The sequence below is a fragment of the Caloenas nicobarica genome, chromosome 22, assembly GCF_036013445.1.
Source record: "Caloenas nicobarica isolate bCalNic1 chromosome 22, bCalNic1.hap1, whole genome shotgun sequence".
Classification (NCBI taxonomy): Eukaryota; Metazoa; Chordata; class Aves; order Columbiformes; family Columbidae; genus Caloenas; species Caloenas nicobarica.
In genome coordinates, this window is record NC_088266.1 from 4,588,194 (window position 1) to 4,615,458 (window position 27,265).

At 47.0% G+C, this 27,265-nt stretch overlaps 1 protein-coding gene across 2 annotated transcripts; it reads right to left on the reverse strand.

Annotated features, from left to right (window-relative positions):
• Positions 1-309: 309 nt before the first annotated feature.
• Positions 310-25,890, reverse strand: SPSB1 (splA/ryanodine receptor domain and SOCS box containing 1). 2 transcript variants are annotated; one of them, XM_065650068.1, is made up of 3 exons: positions 25,677-25,890; positions 5,994-6,822; positions 310-2,397 (listed from the first exon to the last, which is right to left on the reverse strand). In XM_065650068.1, the coding sequence occupies exons 2-3, from the start codon at positions 6,685-6,687 to the stop codon at positions 2,270-2,272; spliced, it is 822 nt and encodes a 273-aa protein (XP_065506140.1). In that variant the 5' UTR covers positions 6,688-6,822; positions 25,677-25,890; the 3' UTR covers positions 310-2,269. The 2 variants fall into 2 exon arrangements, with proteins under 2 accessions (XP_065506140.1, XP_065506141.1); XM_065650069.1 differs by having other exon boundaries at positions 25,379-25,890.
• Positions 25,891-27,265: the final 1,375 nt, after the last annotated feature.

The following is a 27,265-nucleotide window of genomic DNA, read 5'->3' on the forward strand; positions in this document are numbered from 1 at the left end:
TCTCATCACAGATTTTATTCAACACCATCTGGAGTAGCCGTTTTTAGGCACTAGTGCCAGCCATATAACATCTCAGGCTACCACACCCTGGCACCCTGTACCAATAGCTGCAGCTTGTCCTCCACCTGTACACACCTTTTAGATGCCAGCTTTAAACTCTTGTTCTTCCAAGCAGAGACAAGGCCACAACAGCCCTCGCTTTACCTGTTTGGTCTGGCTTCTTTCATGTAGAAACTAGATATAAAGTACTCTGATCATTCCATGCAAATAAAAACCAGCATCGAGTAATATTTAATAAAGTTTATTAGGTTACTGAGTATTATCTACAGTCATAAAATAGAAAGTCAGAATTTAAAACTGTACAAAGCAATGTACTGATGAAGTGAGAAGAGATGGAAACAAGGGAGCACAAAGAGCATTAGAAGCAGGGAGAACACAGCTGCTTCCCCAGAGTTCTGGAAGACACTGGTTCAAATTGAAAGCAACCAAGCAGGGCTCCATACACACTGAATTTTCTTGTGTCCCACCCTGTAACAGAAACTAGTAAAAACTCCTATGTTAAAAAAAATCATATAATATTAGATTAAAAAAGGGGCACATCACACCCCACCCAGTCTTGGCACCAACTCTGTGCTTTACAAAATATACTATGCAAGTAGTTTATTTTAAAAAAGGTACCCTACAGCAGCTGTTTAAAACATTCTTATACATACACCACAAATATATATTAACATTTTCAACGACTAAACTCATTTGTACCTACACAGAACTGAAGGGATAACTCAAGAGCAAAACAAACCAACCACACAAACATTTTTCAAGACAAAGAAATGTGCAAAATAACCCCAGAAAGGCAGCATAGTAACCTGTGGGCAGGTCAAGAGAGCAGCTCCTGCTAGTAAAGGAGTGTCATCCTCTTTACTTGGCTACTGAGGTGATAATCTATTTGGGATGTGCTGATTTTGCCTGAATTGCTCGTCCTGTTTATTGCAGTTCCCTCCTGCCCCCAGCTCTGGAGAGGTGGTTTCTTCTCGCTCTACCTGAAGATCACCCCACTGGTCTCTGTTGAAGTCTCACAAGTTACATTCTGCAGCAATCACCTTCTGGATTTCTCGGGTGCTGACGGTGCTTCTGCAGCCACACACCTCCTCTGGGACAAGTTCCACCCCCAGGCAAGGAAGAGAGAACTATTCCTGCTGCATAGTTAAGTGGAGATTATACTGACAGTCTATGACAGAACACAGCCTGGGTTTGATGACTTTAAGCAGCTTATTTAAGAGAATTCCCTGGCAGAGCAATTAGAGAAGCACATTACTGTGTTCCTCTAAAGCCTTGGTATGGAACAGGCTATACAGAGAGCAGACCTAAAACGGCAGGACCTACAGCTGTGTAACAAGTCTCAGCTCATACAGCCCGTCTTGCCCTATTGCACAAGAAGTTTGTCCCTTCCCTGTCCCCACATCAGCAAGGAACCCCTGATCCTGGACTAAAACCTGCAGTTCTACGTCAAGCAGGCAGGTGAAGGCATGATATGACTGCTCAATCAACTGAGTCAAACCCATCGAGAAAACGCAGAACAGAGGATGGAGCCAGAGAACTGAGAAAGCAATGGTGATAAACAAGAAAGCAGGATTCACTGTCTAGGAAACAACATCAGAACATTGTGAGAAGTCCTGGCAGAGATACAAACATCAGCAACATAATGACCTTCTCCAAATTAAGAAGTGTCCTCATGGAAGGCTTCTTGGTTTTCATGTTTCAGGGTTTGGGAGTAGGGTTGGTTTTTTGGTTTTTAAAGACCCAGCAATTAATTCTTCTGGTATTCCAGACTCTTCCCAACTCTGCTGGCCACTCCATGCCGTTCTATTCGTAGGACCTGGTCTTAACATTTCCACTCCTAATGCCTTCCCTTCTCCCAAATTAGGGTCTTCCCTTTAGCTGGTGCAGAAAAATCATTCACTCCTAGGCTCTACAACCCAAAGGATGAAAACAGCCTTTTCTCAGGAGAAGCAGGGAAGCAGAGAGCTTCTGTAAATGTTCCTTTTGTAAGTGTGCTGAGGAAGCAACTTCCAAAGAACAAAACAGTTGTGAAGCAAGGGTTCCTTGAGAGCTTGCCAGTAAGGGCACATGGAGACTTAAGCAGTGGCAGGAATACTTTGGCCAAGGAGTTCCAACAGTAGTGATGACAGGAGTGTGGAGAACCCATTGCCCAGGGAGTCAGCTCCAATATTTTGCCTTGGTTCCAACTCTCCATCCATGAACACGAAGGTCATTGGTAGAGCAGGTAACTCTTCAGGGAGGCTGGCAGCGGCAGCGTAGGGATCTCGTTCAGTCTTTCCTTGCCCAGAGCAAGCCTCACAGCTCGCCGACACAAGTCCATCAAAGGCAGTGGTTCAGCTGGGAAAAAGAGACCCAAGACATTAACAATCCCAACCCACAAGTTACACATTGATTTTGCTAGTTCTAAAAATCCCCCAGAAAACACTGAGCAAGAAAAAACAAATGCTTGGCATGTTTGCAGGACCCAAGCCATTCAGCATCCACACATCGGCAACTTCAGCTCCTCAAATATGCAGGCAGAGCATGATATTTCTGCAGTGGTTATTTAAGCCATTTATGTGTGTAAACAAAGAAAACCCCCTAATGGAAGCTTCCCCCTCTTCAACACCGTTCAAGTCAGAACATCTTCTAGCTTGTGCCTCTTAATGCGGTATCCAAAAAAAGCTTTGTAAAAGATCCTCTGAAGTAAAGATTGCAGCAAACAGTTAGATGGCATCATGTGGTATGGGTACCCAGAAAGTACCGTGATTTGTTTCTTATATAGTAGGGTAACAGCTGCCAACCCCTTCATTTGTACTACATATTTCCCATGAAAAACAAAGCTGTCTGTCAGAGCTTCATGTCACGCCTTGTATTGTGACATTTTCCATGAGAGGATTCCCTCCCGTATCATAAACCTGGGAGAGACCGAAGCCTTCGGCTATCATTTTTGCATCCTGTGCTTATAAACACTGAACAAGATATTACTAGTTTTTCAGGAATGGTGTATGGGGCCCTTTGATGCTGAAGAGTCATTCACAACATGCAGGGGACTAAGGTCAAAGCCAGAGTTAACACATCACAGCTGCACAGGAAGACACCGATTAGTTTCTCACAGCTTCTGTTGCTAAATCTGTCAGAGCTCACCTTTACATAGCAAGCTGCACAAGCCTAAGGGGTTTCTCCTCCCCTGAGAGAGAGCTAACACAAAAACATCCCAAATTAAGCAGACAACTAGACATCCTTCTCATAGCCCGAGGGCTCAGCATGCACCATTAGAAAGCTTCCTTTACAGACATCTTGGGCTGAACACAGACACCTAGAAACATCCGCAGGAATGGAAAAGTTTGGCTGCAAAGCTGCAGTTTTCAGGAACCTTGATAGATGCCAACAGCTCGAGCTTCCACTACTACAAGCCAAATTAATCTGACTGTTCATACAGCTTAGAGCTGAGAGACAAGGAAAGCTGGGTTCGCCTAAGCATGGCCATGTTACTGCGTTTTTTACCAGAATTAATTCCATCAATAAGATGGATAGGAGTCCCTTCCAGGTTCAAAGATAACAGCTACCATTAAGCGCTCCAACAGAACAGCGTTGTCAGCAGCCTCTGATCAGGCCGCTCCTGATTCTACATTGGAAAAACCAGTCATACTGTTCCACGGAGAAAACGCTTCCAATGAAAAGTGGAGAAAGCTCATTTTTGTCTAGTTTTTGGCAAAAAGTCTGTGAGAAGGAGAGTCTGTTAGCTAAGGAGAGACTTGGTAACAAAGTCAGGAAATACACACTTGAGTTGGTCTGTCTCCTCAAGTTAGCAGCCAGAGCTGAACTCACGCCCGCTTCCCCGCTCTCCTTCCCTGCTATGGATCACAAGCCATTACCTGCTCCAGGGGAAGCTGCGGTGGAATGTTTTTTCTAGCAGCTCTCCAAAGTTCTCCCACTGCTTCAAGCATCAATTATTCCCAAGGAATCACACCTCTATATGCACACCTCTACATGCACGCTGGGTGAGGAGCAAACAGATCTGTCAGGGCAGCGCTGTTGCTTCCCAAGCCCCACCGTTCACCATACACATTCTGTGCTATAAGTAAGAACACGGCTGCGCTCAGCCCAAGGTACGGATGGTCTTGCCTGCTCATGACCTGCAGCAGCATCCGCACTGCCTTTTCCGCAGGGACAGCTCTGCACGTCTCAACACTGGCTGTGATACTGCTGGAGAAGCCTATTCCTGGCAGCACTGCTTTGGCAGTTCCCAGTGTAGCTTATCTTTATACCACTGGGGTAGAAATATACCGTGTGCAGCGTCTGCCCCAATTCCTCCTGCTCTGGAGACAGCGGGGCCAGAGCCATTGTCTAGCGAGCATCCCAGAGGACAAGGGGCCCCAACCTTCAAAGCCTATAGACATTAACGTAAGACACTCCCCTTTAATGGCCTTAAAAGGAGAGGATCTTCTTCCCACAGAGATTAAGAACAAGAATTCTGTCCTCATCTAGTTGGCACTGATAACCCGGTCTGACAGGAGATAGAGACCAAAAGAGAAAGCACACACACATGTGACCGCCTTCCATTCACGAGCACTACAGTCACTGGGCAGTGTTGCTATTGAATGCTCAGGAGTGGTTAGAGCCAGACACCTTCTTTCTGTCTGTGCCAAAATAGCGTCCCGTCATTCCTGGCCTTGTGCCCACAATTCACTCCTATACCGAGAGCACGTTACAACCAAATCCAGTGCTGGAGGTGGCCATTTCCTTGCTAAGTGCAGTTCTGTGCCAGCAACTCCACAGACTTGCTGGCTTTGAGGGGAGCTGCACATTTTGGCTTTGACCCATCAGAAAAACCTGGTTACTGGGGCTGCTGCCATTCTGTAAACTGTCATGGCAGAATGAGCTCAGTTTCTTTCTTTTGGTAAGAAAGCGCTCTGCCAAGAGCTTTCTATTTGGTCTTGCTTTCTCAAAGCACTTGTGGATTTTGCTCCTATCTCTTTGCACGGCTTTCCTGGTTCTTCCCATCAGTTCGGTTTTTCTGGTGCCCGATGTCAGCTTTGTGCCCCATGTCACCAGTGCCAGGGATTTGCCATTGCTGGCCCAGCATTAGAACATGTTCGAAACACAAATAAAACAGCTTAGTATGTTACAGCCTTTAGGCAGACACTGTTCTGGAATGCAGGGGAAACACTACTCTTTTCATATCAATACTGCCAAATTTATTTTGCTAAACATCATAAATCCAGATTTTAATCCACTTCCTTCACCTCTGTCCTCCACCCTACCCAGAGGACTGAGTCACAGTCTGGCCCAATGGGAACTTCTGACTACAAGAGATAACAGACTTTAGCACATTTGGACAGCCAAATTTATTACTAAGTTTAGCTAGAGACTGGTGTTCCTATTAGTAAAAGGCCTTGCATACAAGTTGGGCTGGCTACAATATCCAGACCCACTCTAGAAATGAGCACTCTCTGCCCCAAAAGAAGCAGAGAAATAAGCTACTTTTGAAATATGAGACATTCCCATTTCCTTAAATATGGACAGATCTTCCTACTCCGGCCCACAAGGTATTCTAAAAGTTCCTTCATTAGACATTTAAGGAAGGTGGTTGCCCCTCAGAGACTGTTTCCTGTAAAGAGACACCAGGATGACATTGTCAATAACGCATCTGTCAGGAGGACATTCCTGCTGATACTTTGGTAGCGGTATAGCAAGGTTTGTCATCTCTAACTAGACAACTGGCATCACCTTCTCCCACCATTCTGTCTCCCCAAACCCTGCTTGCTCCCTGCAAGTAACAGTACATGTGCACAGCCAAACTTTTTCAATTAGCCATTAATGATTCCAAGCCATCTCCAGCAATCCTACTGCTGTCAAATGAAAACCCTCCCCAGGATGGTCTAGTAAGCCTGCACTTCAGTAGCACACAGATCTGTACTGCTAGAACAAATACAGGGAGTTATACTCACGGTCGAGTCCATTCAAGTAGCGCATCCGTATTTCACAGTGTCCCCACACTGCGCTTACCACTGGATACAGCTTTTTCCCTTTGAGTCCCCGAAATGCAACACCCATGTATTGCCCATCTACAATGAAGCTCAGTGTCCCATCATCCATGTCCAGAACCACCAGGAAGGAGTCCGGCACAATGAAAGTTTCGTCTGGTTCTAAGAAGGCAGGATAGGTTTTACTCGGCTGGTTCTTGCCATCGTGGTACAGTCTGTTGCGTCCAAGGTCCCACCCCCAGGATTCATGGTTGTTTCCTACCAGCGTCGTGTACCCTACTGAATGCAAAGGGGCATCTGCCGTTGCCACCCCGACCACAGCGTGCGTGCCCCGCTGCCGCATGGCCCACGTTATCTGCCACACGTGCAGTCCTCGGGTATACCCCACTTTGCCTCTGATGGCATCTGTGCTCTGAGCCACCGGATGCCGGTGAAATATGAGTTTGTCTTCCTCTTTCACAAATACATTCAGCGAGCGATCATCGTTGTTCCATGAATGCATCAACTGGACTTCATACGATACCGGAGGCATGTCCAGCAGCACGTCCAGACGTGTGGGTTTGCTGTAGTCAAGTCCTTGGAGTTCCTGTTTCAATGGTCTGTATACAGGGTCCCTCATATCCACAGTTTTTATCCCACCTGTGACCTTCTGACCCATTGTGTGTTCTGATTTTGCCTATTTATAGGCTCCCAAGGAAAGCTCATCGATTCACCCGGCCGCTCCTGCTGTCATTCAGCCCTTCAGAGAAGGTTACCAGGAGACCTTGTCAAGATGTGCACTCGTCAGTATGGCCTAATGGATGGAAAGAAAAACAAGAAAGGAGTTAAACATTAGCACATACAGCCTTGTATGCAACATTTACAAAGCAGTTTTAATCCATTTATCCTGACAACTTGTCCTTCCTTTCAACCAGCAAGGAAGGGTGATGCATACTACTTATACAAACGCAGAGATAGCATATAGATCAAATAGATAGGCACTAAGTTTCCAATGCCCCCTTCAGAACAGCATTTGAATTTCTGCTTCTTTGTCTAAAGAAGGTATGGATTCAGCCAGAGCTCATCTTCTCTTTACAGTGAGTGCACTGCTCCTTATTACTGTATTACTAAACCTTCACAGAGCACATCTGTATTTGAGCTGCCTCCAGCCAACCCTGGTTTTACATCGCAATCACTTATATGTTGTCTAGGTTGGAAAATGCAAGAAAAGAGTTCATTCAACGCAGAAGACTCAAAACCCAGGACACCGTAATGCTCGAGACTTACATTTTTCCCAATTGAACACAAACCATCTCACCACGACAGCGATCAAACAAGGTAGGATCCAAAAAAAAAAAAAACCAAACCAGAGCTTCTCCATCTGGAGAGTTACAAACTTTTCACGGATCAGCTGGCAAAGCAGCTAGCAACCACTGCTACAGGTTTGAGGAGAAAATTCTCTTCAACTGCACTAAAGCTTTGCTAAGCACCTTGGAGGCCTGACTGCAAGTCCAAACCAGCAGCCAAGACCTTCTGGGTCCAGCCTCAGCATGCACCCATTGCAGCAGCTATTGGTACCACTGGCCCCACTGAATTAGTCAAGAGAGCAGATAAACCTGCGGTAGGGTTTGTCTCAAAGGAGCAGCTGCAGTTGGGGCAGCTTCTCTCCAAGAGGGAAAAAAAAAAAAATCCCCAGCTTCAGATGCAGAGTCCAGAGCCGGGGAAGCGAGATTCTTCTCACACTTTAGCAGTTTTCCATCCAAATTTCAGAGAAACCTCTCAAAAGTTGAAGCCAGCTTGGCTAGCGATACCAGTTCGCTTTGCATAGCTCTTCTCCAGCACTGCATCCTCGGAAGCGTCTCTGCTCTCACTCGGCAACACAAACAACCCTCTGCAAGACCGTTGCCAAACTGGGGGCAGCTATTAGGAGAATTAGAAGCGGGAGGGGAGCGAACTAGCTTTCTAAGAAAAAAAAAAGTGTTATTTTAACATTTCCTGAAGTGAGGCAATCACCCAGAGCTCCTGCCAGCTACAGTCACAACACTTACTCACAACCAAGGACCTCATCTGGCATAGGAAACAGAGTATGAATCAGATCTGGTTTAAAAATAAGGTTACTGGACATAAACAGCAAAGCTTCAGCTAGCAGGTGACAGGGAAGGCTCATGCATGCTCTGGATCTGGGATCAATTCACCAACTTCCCTACAGGTTTTTACCACTAGTCCAGGGTATGCCATTGGAACAGTAAGCTCAAACCTGGCAGTTCTTAAGTAAAGAGAGACAGAACTACTTTTCCTTTCCTCTTTTCCACCCCCCCCCGCCCCAAGTATGGAGCCCTCACACTGTTGTGTACTCAAATTATCATTTTTTTTTATACCTCAAAGCTGACGCCAGCTCTGGTATGAAGAGATTTGTGAAGTCACTCTAACAGGTGTCTTCCCTGTAAAAGGCACATTAATGCTGACCAGAAGAAATAATTTTTAGAGTTGCCATGTAAGTCATTTGCTCAGGCTGAAACAGAGCATGAGGATGCTGAGACCAAATTGCATCAGCTGGTGTTCTACACAAAGCACCAGATGAACTACCTGGCATTCCCAAGGCATATGGACAAGGCTGTCAACAAGGCACTGGAGAAAGCACGTGTGGAAGGCTACAGGCAAATCCAGCTGTTGGAACTTTGATTAGGATAAAGGAACAAAACACAGGCAGAAGGAGGAGAGGCAGAGATTTCTCCGAGAGCTGTACAGTACATGTGAGAACACTGCATAGGAAGCAAGAACCAACACCAAGCAGACTGCAGGAGTATTGGTGCAGACTGCTTTGAAGCACAAAACGCTCAAGAGGAGACAATTCTCTTCATTAGCAAAACAATGCCTCGTTCATTATGACTTTTTGCCTTTTGCCAATAGAAGCTTCATCACATCTCCCTCAAGGCGGCTGCACCAGAAAGGGAATCACCACAGTGAAAGGCAAGGGGGACTTCAGAAGCATGTGTGCCAGGACACGGTCTCCCTGCCTGCTCCAACGAGAGCAGCCTTTCCTCAGCACAAGCACCACTCATCGCTTGCCTTAGTTATGACTTTTCCCAGGCACGCTGTTAACACCATATGAAGGACAATGGCCAGAATAAGGAGAAAGGGGGAAAGACAGGAAAAAAAGATTGGAACAAAGGGGTCGGTCAGACTGAGAGCAGGCCAGATACTGAGCTCCACGTGCCAAGATTTACGCGCCGCATGGCTGCTTACGAGGGCAAGGCAGCAATTCCTGCTCAGAGCTGGCTCTGCTAGGCCTGGCACTAGTCTGGTCTAGAACTGCAGAGCGGCACTTTGCCCTACAGTCAGGAAACACAATTATGCCCTCATTTTTTAAAAGGAGAAGCCTCTTCATGCACAAGACAATAACGACTTTCCCCCAGCAGGACAGAAACAGAAAAGCTTACCCTCTTAAATTAAGGATTAATGCCCTGGGCAGCTTGATATAAGACACAGCCAGCCATAAATGAAAAGATACAGTAGGGAATTAGCTACTTCAAAACCTTTGATCTGCTACAGGTTTAGGTACAAGTGTAAGCACTAAAAGTGCTTTTATCTATCATATCAACAAATCAGGCTTGCTGCAATTCTGCTCTGCTTTATAAACATAAGCTCATCCCCATGATGCTCTGTTCTGCTCCCATACAATTTTCAGTTTTATTGTTAACCTTCTAGGCTTAAAAGCTTTGCAACAAAATTGCAAGAGTGTCTCGGAGAAAAATGTTCACTGCTATTTCCAGTGAGAATTAGATCTCCCCTCAGTTTAGCTGTTCAGAGCAAGTAGGCAGTTCGCCATACTAGGAAGATACGCCAGGTTTCAAAACAATTGCTTGCTGCAAATAGATTAAGATGGGAGACAAAGACATTTCAACAGAAGGTGTTGAAGTCCCTGATGCCAAATGGGGAGAACAAAGCTCTGCAAAGAAAAAAACCCCAAACCTATATGGCAGAGCAGAGCTGTTGTACAACTTCTGTTTAGGCATTGACATGAACCAGGCAAAATAACTGCCTAGCACAGACCTCTCTGGCTGGGGCAGTCATCTTGGTTTAGTTCACCAAAACGCCACGTACAACACAGCAGAGCCCATGACCACATTTACCCCCTTCAGCTGGCAGTGAACCTCATAAAACACAGCCAAGAACCCAGCTAGGCAGATGTCACGGTCTCTAGAACACGCTTCAACACCAGAGGTCTTTCCCTTGCTCTCTTGATCACATAGACATTCTGTAAAACCAAGATAAAAGCCAATGCCAAAAACATCCCGCGGTGGAGAAAGAAGAACTCGCATGCCTCAAGTAGCATTCAAACTTCAACCCCAAAGAACCAGAACACTTAATTTCCCGGCATTAATTCTTAGCATCAAAAATGTGCCCTTTACAAGATGCCTCATCCAGCACTGATGCAATCACTTCAGTAACTTCCTGGCTTTAGCACCGTTCCCATCCCATTACACGTTGATCAAACCTTGGGGAAAAAGCTCACCTGTGCTGCTGAAGTTTCCCAGTGCTGTGTTAGCAGCGACCAAGCAGCTACAGAACAGATGACAGGAACAACTGCGCTAAGAACATGGTTTGAGGTAGTTTCGGAGTGTCGCAATTTTGCTGGGATCAGGGCAGGGCGGACAACCCTCGTTGCACAGCACGGGTTTTGGCAGCACCTCGCAGAAGGTTGCCACAGGGGCAGCTTGTCAGCCCCACCTCCCGAGGAGCAAAAGCTGTTTGGCTCAGCAGGTTTAGTTGCTGGCAGAGCTGCGTGGCCTCTACAGAAAGTGAAACTGAGATCACTAGAGGTTGTGCAAGAAAGAATGAAGAAAGACGGCACGTGTCCCAGCAAAAAGGAAAAACCTCCAGAGTGAGAGACCCTTGACAAGTAACTGTGCTCAAGATATGCCAGGGATGGGGGGAACAACACAATTAGTATTTGGAAATGTTTTATTTACCTAGACTACAAAGTTAACAAGCTGCCTTGCTAAGCCAACAGCCCCATCATCTACTATGCAGACACCAAGAGCTCCGCTCTTCTGCTCAAGGCAGCAGCATGCCCACCCTGAGACATACCAGCAAAGGCTTCTGCCCAAGGAAGCTGAGACCGTATCATCTTACAACACTACTAGGACTTGCAACCACCAAGAAGCAGCTTGTCTGTATGAACATGGTACTCTAGCATTCCTCTCCTTGGGATGATTCAGTTTCTGCAGAAGTTTTCTAGCTGCGTTTGCAATGTTGAAAGGCAGCATGATGAAGGCAGCATGGCCTGTTACACCATGTATGGAGCATCTGGTTCTCCAAACCAAAGGACTGATGTTACTCAGAGCAGCACATGTGAGTAAACTAAAACCCCGAGCAACAGCCACCACCCATCCTCAACTATGCCACTCCAAGGATCAAAAAAACCCACCTAGTCTAGCATAGATACACCAACTGCAGAAGTCACAGGCTTTTCAGTTCTGATTTCTTTACGTGCATTGGAGACAGCTCTATGATCTGCTTGTGGACTAAGCACAATGGGAAATAAAGCACACAGGAGGCAGACAGATCACATGCAACTTTTTTTCATCTTGTCCAGAGGCTGATCTTTTTTACACCTTTGTACCTGGCCAACCACCTTCAATTATTTTTCCTTATGTTATTGGGGCTTTGCACATAAACAAGTTCTGCTTCCACAGGAAGCCTCACATCTTTGTAAGGTTGAAACCTATGCTTGCCACATTGCAAACGCAGAAAACCCCAGTTTTGTAAACAAGCTGCACTTGAAAGACTAGTTTGCAGGGCTGAACCACCAAGTACACTGTCTAACAGCACTCGTCGTACAACTTCCCTGTCCTTCAGCAGCCAACTCTCTGCTGCTTTTCTACTGCCACACATTCTTAAAAAAATCAAAGAACAGCCCAGTCTTTTGAAATTCTTCTAAAACCAAGGATTACACTGAGGCTTCTGTTCAGATGCCCTCTAGTATCACCCTTAGATAAAGACTCTTTCAGGGATGGAGCTGTCATTTCATCTGTACAAGGAGCTTCGTAACTCCAAGACAGCCAAGTGCTAATGCGGCCAGCATGGAAGCATGTCAGATGAGCTTATCTTCAGGGCTTGCAGGTTAGATGGCTACTCAGGAACAAGTCCCATGGTCTTCCAGGGCTCTACATGGTCCAGCCTCACAAAAAGCCAAGAGAAGAGCAAGCATTTGGAAAGTCTGCCTTTGATCCAGCTCTTAAAACCTAAACTGCAAACTTACCAACAAAGGACAGTGCAATCACACTGAAGACTGAGTTGGGGAACCAATCCAGGATTATATTGTTCCCCAAGCTGCTTCACTGCCCCGTGCTACAGACATTTGCTGACAGCTCACAAGAGGAGCAGAAGAAAACAATTATTTTGACAGCCTCTCTCCTCCAGAAGCCGTTCAGTAGGTGGAGTAGTAAACTGCTCAGCATTCGCAAGCCAGCATGTGGCCAAGCTGCTGTGCCTACCTAATGCTTCTCCCTTCTTCCCTCCAGCGCTGGAGCCATAACATCCTAAGGTAGGCTGCATTTAGAAAGGCATTTCCTCCACAATTAAGCCACCATAAATTTTAAATAGTAGATGTTTATGTTCAGAGCCATTTGCATTAAAGAAACCCACATAATCCATAATAAACCACCTTCTTGCACAAGAGCTCCCTGCTTTTAGTTTTCCCCCTCCCCACTTACTGATTTGCAGCCCACACAGCTCACGGTCCATCCCTCATGTCCATTTAAGTATCTTGATTCATTAGTTTTGTCTGTAGATGGGAAGGGGAGTACTGGGTAGAAGGAATGAATCCTGATGTTTCTACTCTATCCAGAGTTTCCATTCCTGTATCAAAAGCACTTTTTTTTTTTGCTATGACTGCAAGATTAGCCAACAAAACAAGCTATCAGGACAAAGGTTTTGGTAACAAAGTGCTGTTTTCCCCTTGAAACAGCTAACAATGAATCACTGTGGTTGAATGCTGGCAGCAGCTGCATTAAAAGAAATCCATGTTGAAGTTCTCAGCAGTCCTCAAAACCCCCGTCCTGTCTCCTCCCTGGGTGACAGCAGGGCAGTCAAAGACACTTGTACGGCTGTGCTGTCCTCTCCCATTTCACGGCAGGTCACCCTCCTACTTTAGCTATTCCCTGCCTAGAAGCAGGTCTTTAGAAAGCCCTTCTCATATGCTATGTGTTTGAAGGAACAGGGGAAGCAACATGGTTGGGCTTGTCAGTCATAAGAGTAAGACTATGGCATCCCAATTGTTTCAAGTGCTGGTTTAGAAGTCCCAGTTTTTTCCAGGATAGCTGTTGTGCTGCTTTTAGTGAGCAGAATACGGCAAAGCACAGCACCTCCATAAACACAGACCCCACCGAGAGCTGGACAAAGTCACTTAGTACACACCAAGTACGAGAGCAATAACTGCGCCCTTATTGTATTAGAGTCACATAGATTTGGGTAGTATAGACCTGAAAAGCAGCATTTGCTCAAACAGATGGCTTGAAAATGTAAGGTATGCAGCACACTGTGAGGATTTCAATCCCTGCTCCTAAAAGCAATACAGTATATTCTGTCAGGAGACATGTAGAGTCCAGCAGGATTCCTTTTTTCTGGAAAATAATATTAGAGTAGCTCAAATTGCAAATTAAGGCTGCCCAGTTACTGCCTCCTCCTTCCTCTTTTCATTTAAAGATGTCGCAAGCACTGCTAACAGTAAAGCAAAAATCCCCACAATGATGCAGCTGCCAAGCACCGGATTACTTAGCCTGTTGCCCTCAAATAGGTTTATTGTGTCTGAAGCTTCAGTATGTGTGTCTACACCAAATACATCTATGCTAGAGGGGAAGTTGTGCAGCGTCCGGTACCACTCACCAGCACTACAGAAAAAGCATAGTTGAAATCTGGGCCACGTAGTAGAAATACATAATTCTTGGTCCATTACAATAGTGTCTCTTCTCCCTTCAAGTAGAGCATTAGATTCTTAAAGCATCACAAACAGAACACTGTTCTCTGCAAAAGAGGGCAGAGCAGCATGTTCAGTCACAGCAAATTCAGGGCCCTGTGGTGCAGAACTGAAGTTACGCCCCACCCCAGCTCCTTATCTCTGGGGTTAAGCATCTTCCTCTCTGTTCAGGCCATTCCAGCTTCTTAATCAGCCAGTCTCAGGTTGAATTTAGTGTTAATTCTCATGTCAAATAAGTCCTAAACAAGTGAACGTAGTTCAGCCTCTTTCTAGCTGTCAGTGCCTTCTTACTGGACAGTGAATTACTCCAAGCAATATAAACATAGATTTCATTCACAAGGCTTTGTCTTACCTTGCCACATGGAAAAAAACCAGCATTCATCTACTATGTTTACCCAGATCTCTTCATCCTGGGCTAGTTAAGTGTTGAAAAAGAAGACCGAAGTCACATCCTCATGTGTAAAGACCCAGCAGATCTTTCACAGCTTAAGCTATAGATTCAGGTCTTTCCTGTCCTGAGGTCTGTGGAGACTGAGGGTGTCACCACCAAAGACAAAACCTCACAAGAAGAGACAGTTGAGTCACTGAGGAAGTTATATTTTTTTTTCACACTGTTTAGGAAACGATTCTGTTCATGTAGCAAAAGGATGTTTTCAGAAGTCAGCACCCCTGCACATGCATCCAAAGCAGGAGCTCCATCATGATAGGTTCTTTAAATCATATTTAGGCTTCCTAACCTGAAAGCCTGTCAGACTTTCCAATGCCTCCAGCGCCAGCAAAAAAGCCTTCTGTGGCCTCCCTCAGTAAGTCTGGTAGTTTCAGTAGGACCAGGCAGACATGAAAAAACATTATGACTTCCAAAAAGATGCCTTCTGCAATTAATCTCCAAAAACATCTACCTTGTACCATTTTCTAGAGGTATTTCCCCCAGCCCCTACTCTCAAATGAGACCTTGGACCCATAACCTGCACACCAGATGTGCCTCTGCTGCATCATGTAGTTCTTATAACATGCTAAATTACAGCAACATCTTTTCTTTCATGTCCTGACCACCAGCCAAGCCAGCCACAGCCTTAGTTTAGGAATTATTCATTCCCCAAGATCACCTGCTACATGGGCAATGCTGCAGCTCAGCCTTATCCACCAGCTGCCATCCCTTGGAGGACAGACATGCTTCAGCATCCCCCTTGGAAACAATCCTCCCAACACACACGGCTTCACCACACCGCCCTTTAGAAAGCATCGCACCTCACAGGAACGGGGCTCATCTTTTTAAGTGGAAAAGATGAAAGCCAGAAGCTGGATGTTCACACAAACTTCATGCTCAGTGCAAGCCTTTGAAGGCAGGAAGGCTCGGGAGGACGGGCTGGCCTGGGAACAAGAACTGTCTGGCTGGAGGACACGGATTGCTTCACCGCCACAATGCGGTGTCTGAAGTCCCGTGTTCTCCTCTGCTCCTTCCTCCTGCTGTGCTCCACCTTGAGCTACACGGTTGGAGCTCTCGTGATAGTGTTAGCCACACACCGCACCCTGTAATCAGCTGGAAGGAAAACAATCTGCAGGAACAATGTGCATCAACACCAGTGTCTGCCACCCTCTTCCCCACGTACGTCCTCACCTTGAGAAGCTCAGCTTCATCTTGACCTCCCACCCAAAAAGAACAGTCACTGATGTTCCCAAGCAAGGAGGGATCTGCTCGTTAACTCCGAGCAAACAGGGTTCAGGAGCTTCCAACCCTCAGATTTGTTTCAAAGGAGGAACACTGAATTACCTTCAAGATAAAACCAGTTTTATTGTCAGTTAACCAGGTACTTTGCTTTGAAATACAATTTTTTCCCCTGCATCAAAGGGCTGTTAATTTTAGCCTTGTAGCAGAAAAGTAGAAGAAATGAAAGCAGCATCTGCTTGGAAGAGATGAACGCAAGATAAAAGGTGTCTGTGACAGAAAGCTGGCAGCAGCCTTATGTTTTCTATTCAAGTTTGATCTCGGAACAGCAACAACCCTTAAAACATAACAAAAGCTGTGGAAAAACCCTTTCCAAATTCAACAACATAGCCAGAAGATGCAATTTCTCTTCTCCAATTGCTGCAGCAGCCAGTTGAGGTGAAGAGTCCAGACAAATCCAGACTTGCTATCCCAGCGTAATCAAGCACCTTGGCTTGCTCAACTCCACAATATCCCCCCTCAGCTTCCAATTCCCTCTTCCCTTCCAAGTCTCCAGAGGAAAAGCAGTTTCCTAGGGATGTCCCTTAGCAAAAGGAGGCAGTCACACCATGGCTGAACCCCTCCAGAATGTTTGGGCATAAGCGGCTTGCAATCCAGCCAGTAACAACAGGAAAAAAGCGTTGGCATTTCTTGTCTGCCTAGTACGGTCTGTTCTTTGCAGGGAGACGAGTCAGGATCATCATGAGGTTGTTATATAACACAAGTTTTGAGACATGGTCAAGGCCAGTCCTGTAACAGCAACAGAAGCACTGACGTTTGTCACACAAGTGTACCAAGGGTGGGTCGACTGTGCTCTGTTTTAAGTGGATTTACGAGCGCTTCACACACGAGGGCAGGGGATGACAGCTTTTACAGCACCGGGAACATTAGAAGAGCAGCCATGCTGTGGTGTTCAGTGGGTTTCCACTGGAAATAAATCGAACAGAACATGTACGTTCTGCAATGCCACTTGCACCATCTAACCAGGGAGAAGAATATACATGCACCTTGCTCTTGTCTGCACCCCCTCACCTCCTGGTACCCCCAAGACAAGTCCCTCAAGATACCTTTACTACGCAGACTCATTAGCTTTACTCCCTGGGTGTGCTTAGTAAGGCAAGCCTTCTACATCCAGGAATACATACAACAACAAACCATCTCACAGCAGCCCGCAAAGTGCTGAACTAAGAGGATATTCCTGGCAGACAGATTACACAAGAGGCAACTCCCACCGCCAGCTTTACTGGAAGAGACACAGCAGCTCCCCAAAGCTGAGCGTTCTGGGATGATGCCTCACTACATTTCTGACTTGTCATTAGCCAAAAAAAGTCTAATGACATGGCTGGACTCTGTGTTTAAGTATAATTGTCCTGGGACATACCGTAATTAGGAAGAGAGACATTGTACATCTCGGTGAAGCCTACAGCTGGGCGCAGTCTCAGCATGATGCAACGTTTTGCTTTCACCATTACCTGAAAGGGTCCTTGCAAATTGCTGTGGTTGGTTGGGATAGGCAGGGTGACCAAAGGCTTCATCTAGGTTCTTACATCACACAGCAAAAGGCTTCACATAGCATAGCACAGCACAATTTTAGAACATCTTTCTAGCCTGACCACTTGAAGTTTTATCCCTGTACGAGTGCAACTAGACAAATCAGATTTGCAAGCACAGAGCACGCCAAAATTAAACAGATTAAAGCACGTTATACAAACTGCGGCTGCAGGAATCCACATGCTGCCTTCAGAGGACATCTGCCCTGTAAGGTGGCCAGATATCTGAGAGCAACTTTTTCCTGGAAAAAGGTTGTGGTAACATAGAAGTGTTTTTGCCAAAACGCACAACCAAGACATGCACCCACAGCACTGTTCGGTTGCTTCGCTACGGGTTAGTGCCCAGAGTGACTGGTTCAATTGGCAAGGAGTGGAATTTGTCCCTTAGTCTTACTGGGCACACTCAGAAACGCATTTCTAAGCAACAGTTTCACTGGCTTAAGCTCTGTTCGTAAGGAAGGTTCCGTAACACCCCAAGCAGCTTTGAAAAGATCTTTAAATTAGGAAGAAACACGGTGTCCTGCAGGGAAGGAAAGACATGGCCACTGTTCAGTGTCTGGGGTCTGTTTGGGGGTGAAAAGGGATGCTAAGGTGGTTTTTATCCCTTCTGTTTCCACCTTCCAAATGCCCTGACACCACCACAGAAGCCTGGGTAAGCAGAGTTGGAAGAACATGCATGTTCACCATCTCTTCCCTCCCTAGGGCTTCTCAGCAGACTAAACTGCGGGCTTCCTCTCTAAAACAGCAAAATTCCAGTACCTGTAATTAAGCTGACAGCTTTCTGCTGTGACTATTCCAGACATTGCAGTGAGTCCTTTCCATTAAAGTTACTCATTCAAAAACCTCTGCAATTTAAGAGACAAGAAACAGCACAATCATCGGTGATGGGACCAGTTCATTCCACGCAAGTGAGCCAGAGTTGTTTTATCTAGGCATTCAACAGCTGCCAGTACTTTTACAGTTCAAAGGCAAGACAAAAGCTGTACAGTCAACCTATCCTCCCAACATACTGCATTCCTCATAGGTCCTCATAAATCAACATGCCTTCTAAATAAGTGTTTAATATAAACATTTGTACAGTCACTTAATTCCTGGTGAACCAAGCTATTTGATGTGGGCCACAGAAAGCTCCCATGACATCAATGGAAAGTTTCCAATTAGGAAACCAAGTTAGAAACACATTAATAGAACTTAAGAAATAGAGAGGGAGGAAGAAACCTTGTAAAAACAAAAGATCTATTCTTAAGAAAGATGCACTCAGTGTACTTAGCAACAAGCAGAAAATCTAAAGCTGCCCTGCTTTTCCAGAGTTTAGCAAGCAAGAATTGTAGAGGTGCAAGCACAGTTATGGTAGCTGCTTCCTTTGGTATCTAAGCTTTTGTCTTTTCTAAGGCTTTTCTAAGGCTGGTCAGTCTCAGCCAACATATGTTCAACTGTTTTTCAGCTGCTACTGATGTCCCTACTCCTCCTTTTGAGGAGGCTGGATGGCTCTGCCAAGATTCACCGTGTACAGGCATCAATTTGGAAGTAATGGGAAGGCCACTGCCACCCACCATTCAGTGCACCACAACCTCCCAAACATGGAACAGATGTAAACTGTCTAGAATATCTAATGCTGGGAATATCAAACAAAGCCACTAGATCCAACTCTATTTTCCTCCCTTAAAAACCTCACACCAGAGAGGAAAAAAAACCAACCCAAACTTAACTTGCCGTTTCATTTCTACAGTCAATTCATTACACTACTACTTCCAACATTCAATGAAAGTATAAGTCACCCTACACATCCATCCCCTATAGATAATCCCAGTGCTTTGGTGATGCCATACTAGGACTTGAAGCAGCTGGCCGCAGAGATACTAACCATGGATAAATGCATCTAGGCGTGTATTATCTGGACTGCCCAGCTTTTCTATCAGTCTTGCAAGCAACAGGGTTGCATTCAGCAACCTGCAAAGCCACCTCGTTCCCTGCTGCCACCTGCTGGGCCACCTGCTCTGTCCCCGCTGGCCGAGGGACAGGACCTGCATCTGGTACCTGCTCAGCACCACAGCCCTGGCTCGGACACGGCTTCCACGGCCAGCTTGTTTTGTGGGTGTCTTAGACACGCTAAAAGATTTAAGAGTACACTGAACACTGTATTAGCACTGAAGCCACCCCAAGAGTAAAATGAGTGATGAGCTTTCTGCTGTACTGTTTTGCACCTTGAAACGGAGATTCCCATTAGGCCAAGTGTCCTTTCAAGAACAGTCTAGACTGGGAAGGAACTGGCTGGCATTTTCGGGAAGGTTTGAAAACAGCCTAATCCAAATAACATAAGAGCACATGCGTCCAAGCAAGCACTAGTTATAATACCCGATAACCTTCCTGTTCACCTTAATGACCATAAGCTTAAAAAAAAAAAATTCATTCTCCTAACTCAAATACACAGCATCCCCTACAACCACAACTCTGCAACAAGGGACGAAGACTGAAGGCATCTCATGAGTCACAGCCAAATTCCTTTTTGGAAAAGAGGTATAGAGCAGAGAGCCCTTATAGGAAAAAATACCACCAAGTACATATGCAAGTACACCTAGGAGCAAAGATTCTCCTCTTCCAAAACTAATAAGCTCAGTAAAGCAGCAGATTTCACTGTAGTTCCTTGTAGGCAAACATCTGGACAGATCTGCCACCCTGGAGTGACACAGCACCCTTGGCAAGCTTCCCCCAGCAACACAGCGCATTGCTCTGGCTACGGCCGAGCAGGAGGGTCCTTGCACAACGCAGCCTGCCTGCAGACGTGGTTCTTGCTCCTTCCAAGCCCTCTCTAGTCAGGTGTCCCCTCCCACTTAAAGTGTTGACACACCAAGCTGTGCCTCTTGCAAATCCAGTTCAGCATCCGCACACCAGGCTTTATCTGATTACTCAGGTAAAGCCTCAGGTTTTAATGTTATTCATGCCAAAAGTGCAGATTTGGGCCTGTGTGGGCACAGAAGACCTGCCCCTTCAACAGTCTCACTGGAAGGCAACATACCACAGCCACTTGGCTGCATCATACCCAGAGCAGCAGAAGCACATGAGGAACACCAGTACCCCAATAGAACAGGAAAGATTTAGCTGGGGAACATGTAGCGTGAACCCTCCAGTAAAGCTCTCAGTTCCTTCAAAAGCTGTTTCTTGCAAACACTGAGTTAGGAAAGTTAAACTATTTAGCAGCTGGCTGGTCCTTGAGTAGATCATCTCTGAGTCAATTACCTAAAGGAGATACCACAAACAAACTACGGTATCCAAACTCCAGGATGAACCTCAGCCACTGAAATGAACTCATATTAATAAACATGAATACACACTTTGCCCTTTCTTCTCTCTACCCCAACACACAACGTGGAAAACCAGCAGTATATTACCATGCCGCTCTGCCTTCACGCTCTGCATTTTCACCATTACCCAAGCTCACAGACTCTTCGCAGCAGATTAGCTGCCCCTTTTTAACTTCTACACAGCAGCTGCACATAGGCAAGACAGCATGCCACATACCTAACCTCACAGCAATATCCTGCTGGAATCAGTGCCATGTATGCAGCTCTCCTGCCCTTTCCTCTTAGGCTGCAAAGTAAGCTGTGCTAGCAAGATCTAAGAGACGCATGTGACTGAATCAATACCAGAGTCAAATCTGAGGCTGAAACCACTTATAACTGCCTGTCTGATCCTCGTTGCAAGAGGGACACACAGCACTCCAAAAAAGCTGTGAGATAACTGGAAAGAAAGCAGTGCCCTGGCTCACAAAAATACCAAAACGCTCGCTAGATTGATTCACTCCCACCCCCAGCTCCGTTTTGATCCAGCTGGAAGCGCATGACGTGCCATATGGAAAACCCCAGAACATCAGTGGTGAAACTGAGTGGGACATCAGGCACAGAAGCCAAGCGCTCAAGCCAGCAGTGCAGAACCGTGGCAGCAAGCTGGAGGGGAACAGTCCAGCCTGTCATATAACCCCAGAACACAAAGTCCGAGCAACTACATTTCCTGCCCACAGGAGTCAAGCCAGGTACTTTCTGGAGTCACAGAGGCCCCAAACCTCTTTTCAGCCAATGTGTCAACAGGTTTCTTCTGCAGCTGTTCAACAGTTCATAGGAACCAGGACATAAATGGTAATTCTCCCAGTTCAGCTCAACCCTCACCAGCTGGTCCACAAAGTTTTAAGTATTCATTTACACGGGCACCAGTTGAAACTGGTTCTAGATGTACTAGTGCCCTGGGATTAGTATGGAACAAACCAATCCCTCCCTCATTGTCCAAGTTCAATAATATGACCAGCTTAGCCTTTAAATAGCATGGGGAGACCGTCTATCAAAGAGACAGTCCCCATGTAGAACTGCTGACAACACAGCACCAACCCCGTCCATTCCACATACAAAATGTCCCAATTCCTCCACAGCACCGACCAAAGACTGTTTGGAAGCATTTTAAGGATCATTTTTCCCTTCTCACGGAGAAGCAATGCTTCTTTCCCTGCAGCGCAGCTCACCAGGCTACAGCACTACAGACCCAGGGCTCCTGAAGCACAACATGACAACAAATTAGGCTATCTAGGCAAGAACCGCGCTTCGGCAAATCCCAGACTTCCCTCAAGCCTCCAGACACTGCAGTTGGAATGCAGGCATTTTTCACATCTCTGGTGCAGAGCTTAACTTTCAAAAGGCCATTCAAACCAGAATTTATCCACAGTCAAGTTATAACTAGGAATTTCTAAGCATCTGACACCAATGTAGCCTTTTCATGTAGAGAACAGCTCGGCCTTACCCCTTACTTGCTTTTCTTGGCTGTTTACCATCTGTGGCTCATGTTCTTTAAAACTAAGTTGTTTCTGCAGTTTTTGTGCAACCGAGTGCCTTTGTACATTTATGGTGTCAAGGCCCCATCTGGGATCTCCTCAGGACAGATTCCTGACTTGATAACATACCAGCTATCCAAAGAAAGCAGTCTGGAACCAACATCTACACAGCTGCTCCAACTTACAAGCTTGATCAAATTCCCCTCCCAGGCTATAAGAAAAAGCCCATGTTTGGTAACTCCCTTCAGACATTACCACCTTCTGCCCCAAAGCTCTCCAGTTGAAAGTTGTTCCTCTCACTTTGAAATCAGGCAGATGGTGGTGGGGTTTGAAGTTTTTCTTTTAAGTGAAAACCCTTCTCCCAGGGAAGGATTTGCTGGTTAAAAGCCTTACTATTCTACAGTAGCAGTACTTGCATCTGCTCATCCCAGTGGTCCAGGCCCAGAGCTCGAATGTAGTTAACGTGCTAAGAAATCGTTCTCCCCTCTGTACTCTTTGCAAAGAAGGGGTCTCTGTGAGGGCAGCCCAGAGCACCCAGGAGTCCATTGGGCTGGGACAGTAAATTTTACTCTATTTCAGCTCAACAGGAGGACATTATTCACAGTTCAGCTGACTGTTCTGTCAGTACCCTTACTCACTGCCGTCACATCCTGGGGGCGGACCTCAATATAGCATCCAGCTCACACCAAATCTGTTTCACTAGGAAAAGGTCTATAAGATGTAGAGATGAGGCTCTTCGGGACATGGTTTAGTGCTAGATTTAGGTTATGGTTGGACTTGATAATCCTAAGGATCTCCTCCAACCAAAATGATTCCATGCTTCCATGAAACTAGTACTTTTAAGCTAGTTTTCTCCCACTCACACTGTGTAGCACATATGCCATCTTTGCTAAGGACAACTGCACTCATTTCCCCCAATAATTATTACTGAAACAGCAGCAGCTATAGCAGTTACTTACATGGAGTAAATCAAAGGAAGATTTTTTTTCTTTTGCTGCTCAGAGTGGTGTTACAACTGGAAGTGAGTCAACACCTTGACATCCAACCATTCTATGATGACCACCAGCAAAGCGGTCCAGTGACTGCAGTTCAGTAACCTTGGTTCTCAGACACTTACTCACTTTTATCCTGCAGGTATCACACAGCTTTGTCTGGAAGCAACTAGTGTCTAACTTGCACCTTGTACCAGCAACTTGACTTGCTAAGTCACATCACGTGTGTGCAAAAACAAAGAAGGAGGGCAGCAAGTTTTATAGCCAGTCACATACCAGCCTTTGGTAGAATCGAGGTTGGGGAAACTCATAGCGACTTAGTACTACTCAGAGCCCGTTAGTACAATCCGTGCAGGTCTAGTAAGCTGCCTCTCCACTGCTATAAAGCTACATCACTCTACTAGTTAATACAAGTACAAGCCTCCTTCCACAGGACATGAAGATAAGCACAGCCCAGCTGAGGTCATCTCACTGATGCTCCCTGCCAGCACCAGTTAATCCTCACTCCCGTGTCAACACAAGCCCTCAGCGACTCCAGATTCCATCAGTACGTGTGTACTACAGCCCAACACTATAACCACGACTTGCACTGGCCTGTCAGAGCCAGCCTGGTTGAAAGAGATACCAGGTGCCTATTCCAGTGTATTCAGTGGCACCAGCCACAGAAATCTGAGTGAGACATGAAACTCAGACAGAGCACACTCCCTTCCATACCTTCCATTCTTCAAAAGCTGCATTGTGACCTGGAAGATTAACTGTCAGCACGGTCTGCTCTCATTCACAAAGCCTGGCATGCACAGTGTCCTAACTGGCTCACTAGCTACAGATTTTTAATTCCAGTAACTTCGTGAATTCTTAATTAGCCCTTGCAAGACCGATTTGAGAAGGCAAGCAGTCCTTGCAGACTGCTTTACTTTTTCTGAGGAAAGGAAATGTAGGAGACTGGGGGGGGGAATAAAAAAAGACACAGGAGAGCAGCAAGCAGAGCACATTTTCCACATCCAGGATCTCGCAGCAGTGAACTGGCTCCACACAGAGCACATGGCTAGCCAGTTCCTGGAACACAAACCCACATCTCAGAAGTGTCTAACAGAAGTTTACAAACTCCAACCACATTATAATGCACTTCAGTAACCTCTAAAGCAGAGGAGAGAGGCTGCAAAAGCCTGCAGCTGATGTACCGCAATAATTCGATGCCTCCCAGAGGAATACGCTGCTGGATCTCAACCCTTCTCTTAAGAACTAAGAGGGAGAAGAATAAATTACTGCTTTATGCATCCATCAACACAACTAGCGAGAAGCAGGACGAGGCCAGCAGCCGGGCACACTGACCGCGTGGGGAGGAGACATCGCAGCAGCCACTGGCCCATCGGAAGATACTCCTCCACAAGCCAGTTAAGTGCTTTCCCGCATCACCATCCACTTTGTAAACAATAGCACAGCTCCATCACATTCCCAGTGGTTCCCTTATCAACTCTGCACGAAAACATCCTTCGTCCTGGGCTGGAATAGCCACTTTGACCCCATCCATCCTATAGCCAGATCTCTTTTACTGCAAGTCACTGGAAACTCCATGTAGTTCGGTCTTGGTAATTTAGCAGTCAACTTGCACCCAGCAAGACTAAGCTGCCTACACTGCTGTGCTTTGCAATGCACAATCTGGTGTAGAAATCAGATATCAGAGGGGTGGGAACGGCGAAGATTGCTTTTGGGACAAAAGGTTCATATATTCATCCTGTATTGCTATCAGGAAAAAAAAACCCTGATCTTTCTCCAAGGCTGCAACTCCCATTTTTACAATCATTTTGTAAACTTCCTTATCTTGAGCAACTGCTCAGACAATTCATAGGTTTCTAATCAGCCACACTGACCGCCCGCTTCTCAGGTAAAAAGGAGAGCACATGGCACATTTCAACGCAAGGCTACAGCAAGATTCATTTCTTCTCGTAACAATAGCCTAGGTGTTTCAAATATGGGCTTATATAAGTTCCCATTGTATTAGCATAGGTTTGTGTAGTAACAAAACACATGTATTAATTAGGCTTTATAAGGTGTGCTCCAGAGACCACCACTGTAACCACACACACTGAACAAAAAGCCCGGTTTCCTTAAAGAGCCGAAGATCTCCAAACTGACATTACCGGTGTTTGCTTTTCAAACCCACACACAGCCACGCCAGCTGGCCTCTGGCAGCCACCCACCCCACGGCATCCCACAGCGCCGGGAGCCTGCAAACGCCGCGAGTCCTTCGGGCCCCAACGCCTCCTTGGGCAACAGGTGTCCCGTTAGCCCAGCGCTCCCCGTGCCCCCCGCCGGCCACACTCACACGCAGCAAACAGCGCCCGAGCTCCCGGGGTTTGCAAGTCCCTTGGAGCAGCTCAGCGGGGTCAGAGCTCAGCCTCACCCCAGCCTGCCGCTTGTTGTTGTCTCTCTTTTTTTTTTTTTTTTTTTTAAAGTTGGCACCGATTCTGGGCAGCTCGCAGGGAGAGGCTCGCTCCGCTGGGAACGGAGGCTCCTCCGCGGAGGGACGCGGAGGCCGCGGCATCCCCGGCCCGGCCGCCGCTCCCGAGGAGCCACCCGGGCCCGCGGGCACCCGCCCCGCGCCCGCCCCCGCCGGCTCCTACCGTTCGGACCATGGCCGGGCCGGGCCCCGCCGGAGGCCGCTCCCGGGGCCGCGCTGCGCAGCGGAGAGCAGCGAGGGCAGCGCCCGCCTCTCCTCCGCCGCGGCGGGGAGGCTGGAGCCGCAGCGCCCCGGCTCCTCCCGGCGCCAGGCGCGGCGAGCGGGGCCCGGCCCGTCACATGGCCCAAATAGCGCCCGGCGGCCGCCCCGCTCCGCCCCCGGCCTGGCCCGGGGCGCGGCCCGGCCCGCTCCGCCCCGCGGGGCAGCCCGCGGCGGGCAGGGGCGGGGGCCGCGGCGGGCAGGGGCGGGGGCCGCGGCGGGGCAGGGGCGGGGGCCGCGGCGGGCAGGGGCGGGGGCCGCGGCGGGCAGGGGCGGGGGCCGCGGCGGGGCCGGGCGGCGGCAGCGGCCGGGCGGCCCCGGCCCGCGGGGCGCGTCGTTGGGCTGGGGAAGGAGCGGCAGCGGCTTCGGGTCGGACACACGAGCCCCGTCCCAAGCAGAACCGCGGGTGACGCGGCTGGAGACGAGCGCTCAACAGCCGGCAGTATTTCCCCATGAAATCAGGCTCCTTTAATTCTTCACTGGCTCCAGGAATGCCTAAAAATAGCAGGGAGTTTCAGGCTTAACACTGTTTATTTCTTTGTGGACGATCCAGTCGCTCTTTAGTGAATCGCATCCTCAGGCTCCTTATACATTGGCACGATGTTGCGATATTTGCATTGCAAACACTCTAGGGAGCGTGTGTTTGCTTTTTTTAAACTGATTTGTTTACAAGTGTGTTTGCTTTTTTTCAAACTGATTTGTTTACAAAAATAAATCAGGGAAATACAATTCTGTTCATTTCAGTCTTGTTTTCAAAAAACAGCTTTCTGGACAAATCTGACCCCGTAATGTCTCTCTGAGATGATTCATTGTTCATTTTTCCCAGACAAAAAGAGTCTGTTCGTAACAATACTGCTTGGAGCTATAAACCGGGGGATTGTCATAAATTAAGCAAGCCATATTGCATGGGATACCTCCAAGGACCACCTAAGAGCTGCGGGAAGCGGTGTGAATGATTCAGGAGGTGGCAGCCTGCCATCTGAGTCAGAACGAATGCCCCTGCATGCTGCTGAAGTTATTGTGTTTTGGGGGCTGAACATTAACATTAGGCCTCAACTAGTCCTCATTGCTAATGGTCTTGAGGCACATGAGGAAAAAAAAAAAAGAGCATAATTAATTTGTGTGTCCTCATTTTTATGTCCCTGCTTCCAGAAGACTTTGCCTTCATGTCAGGGCCTTAATTCAAATAAGGTTCAGCCATAAATGTGCAAGTGTGTCCTCCTTACCTACCTTTTAATTAGGCGGGATACTCAGCCATCCTTCCCCTGGCCCTGTGCCTCTCAGGGAGTGCCGAGACGAATAGTTAGGAAGGCGATTCCTGGTTGTACATGTGTGCTGGATCTCTGGGGAGGCTGGCAGGAGGAGGTATGCTCTGCTGAGAGCTGAACCAGCTTTTTGTCACATCTCATGGAGCATGCATTAATGTACAACTTAGTTACACCAGCGCTTAAAAGGAAAAAAACCCCTGCAGCTGCACATGGGATGAAAGAAGCC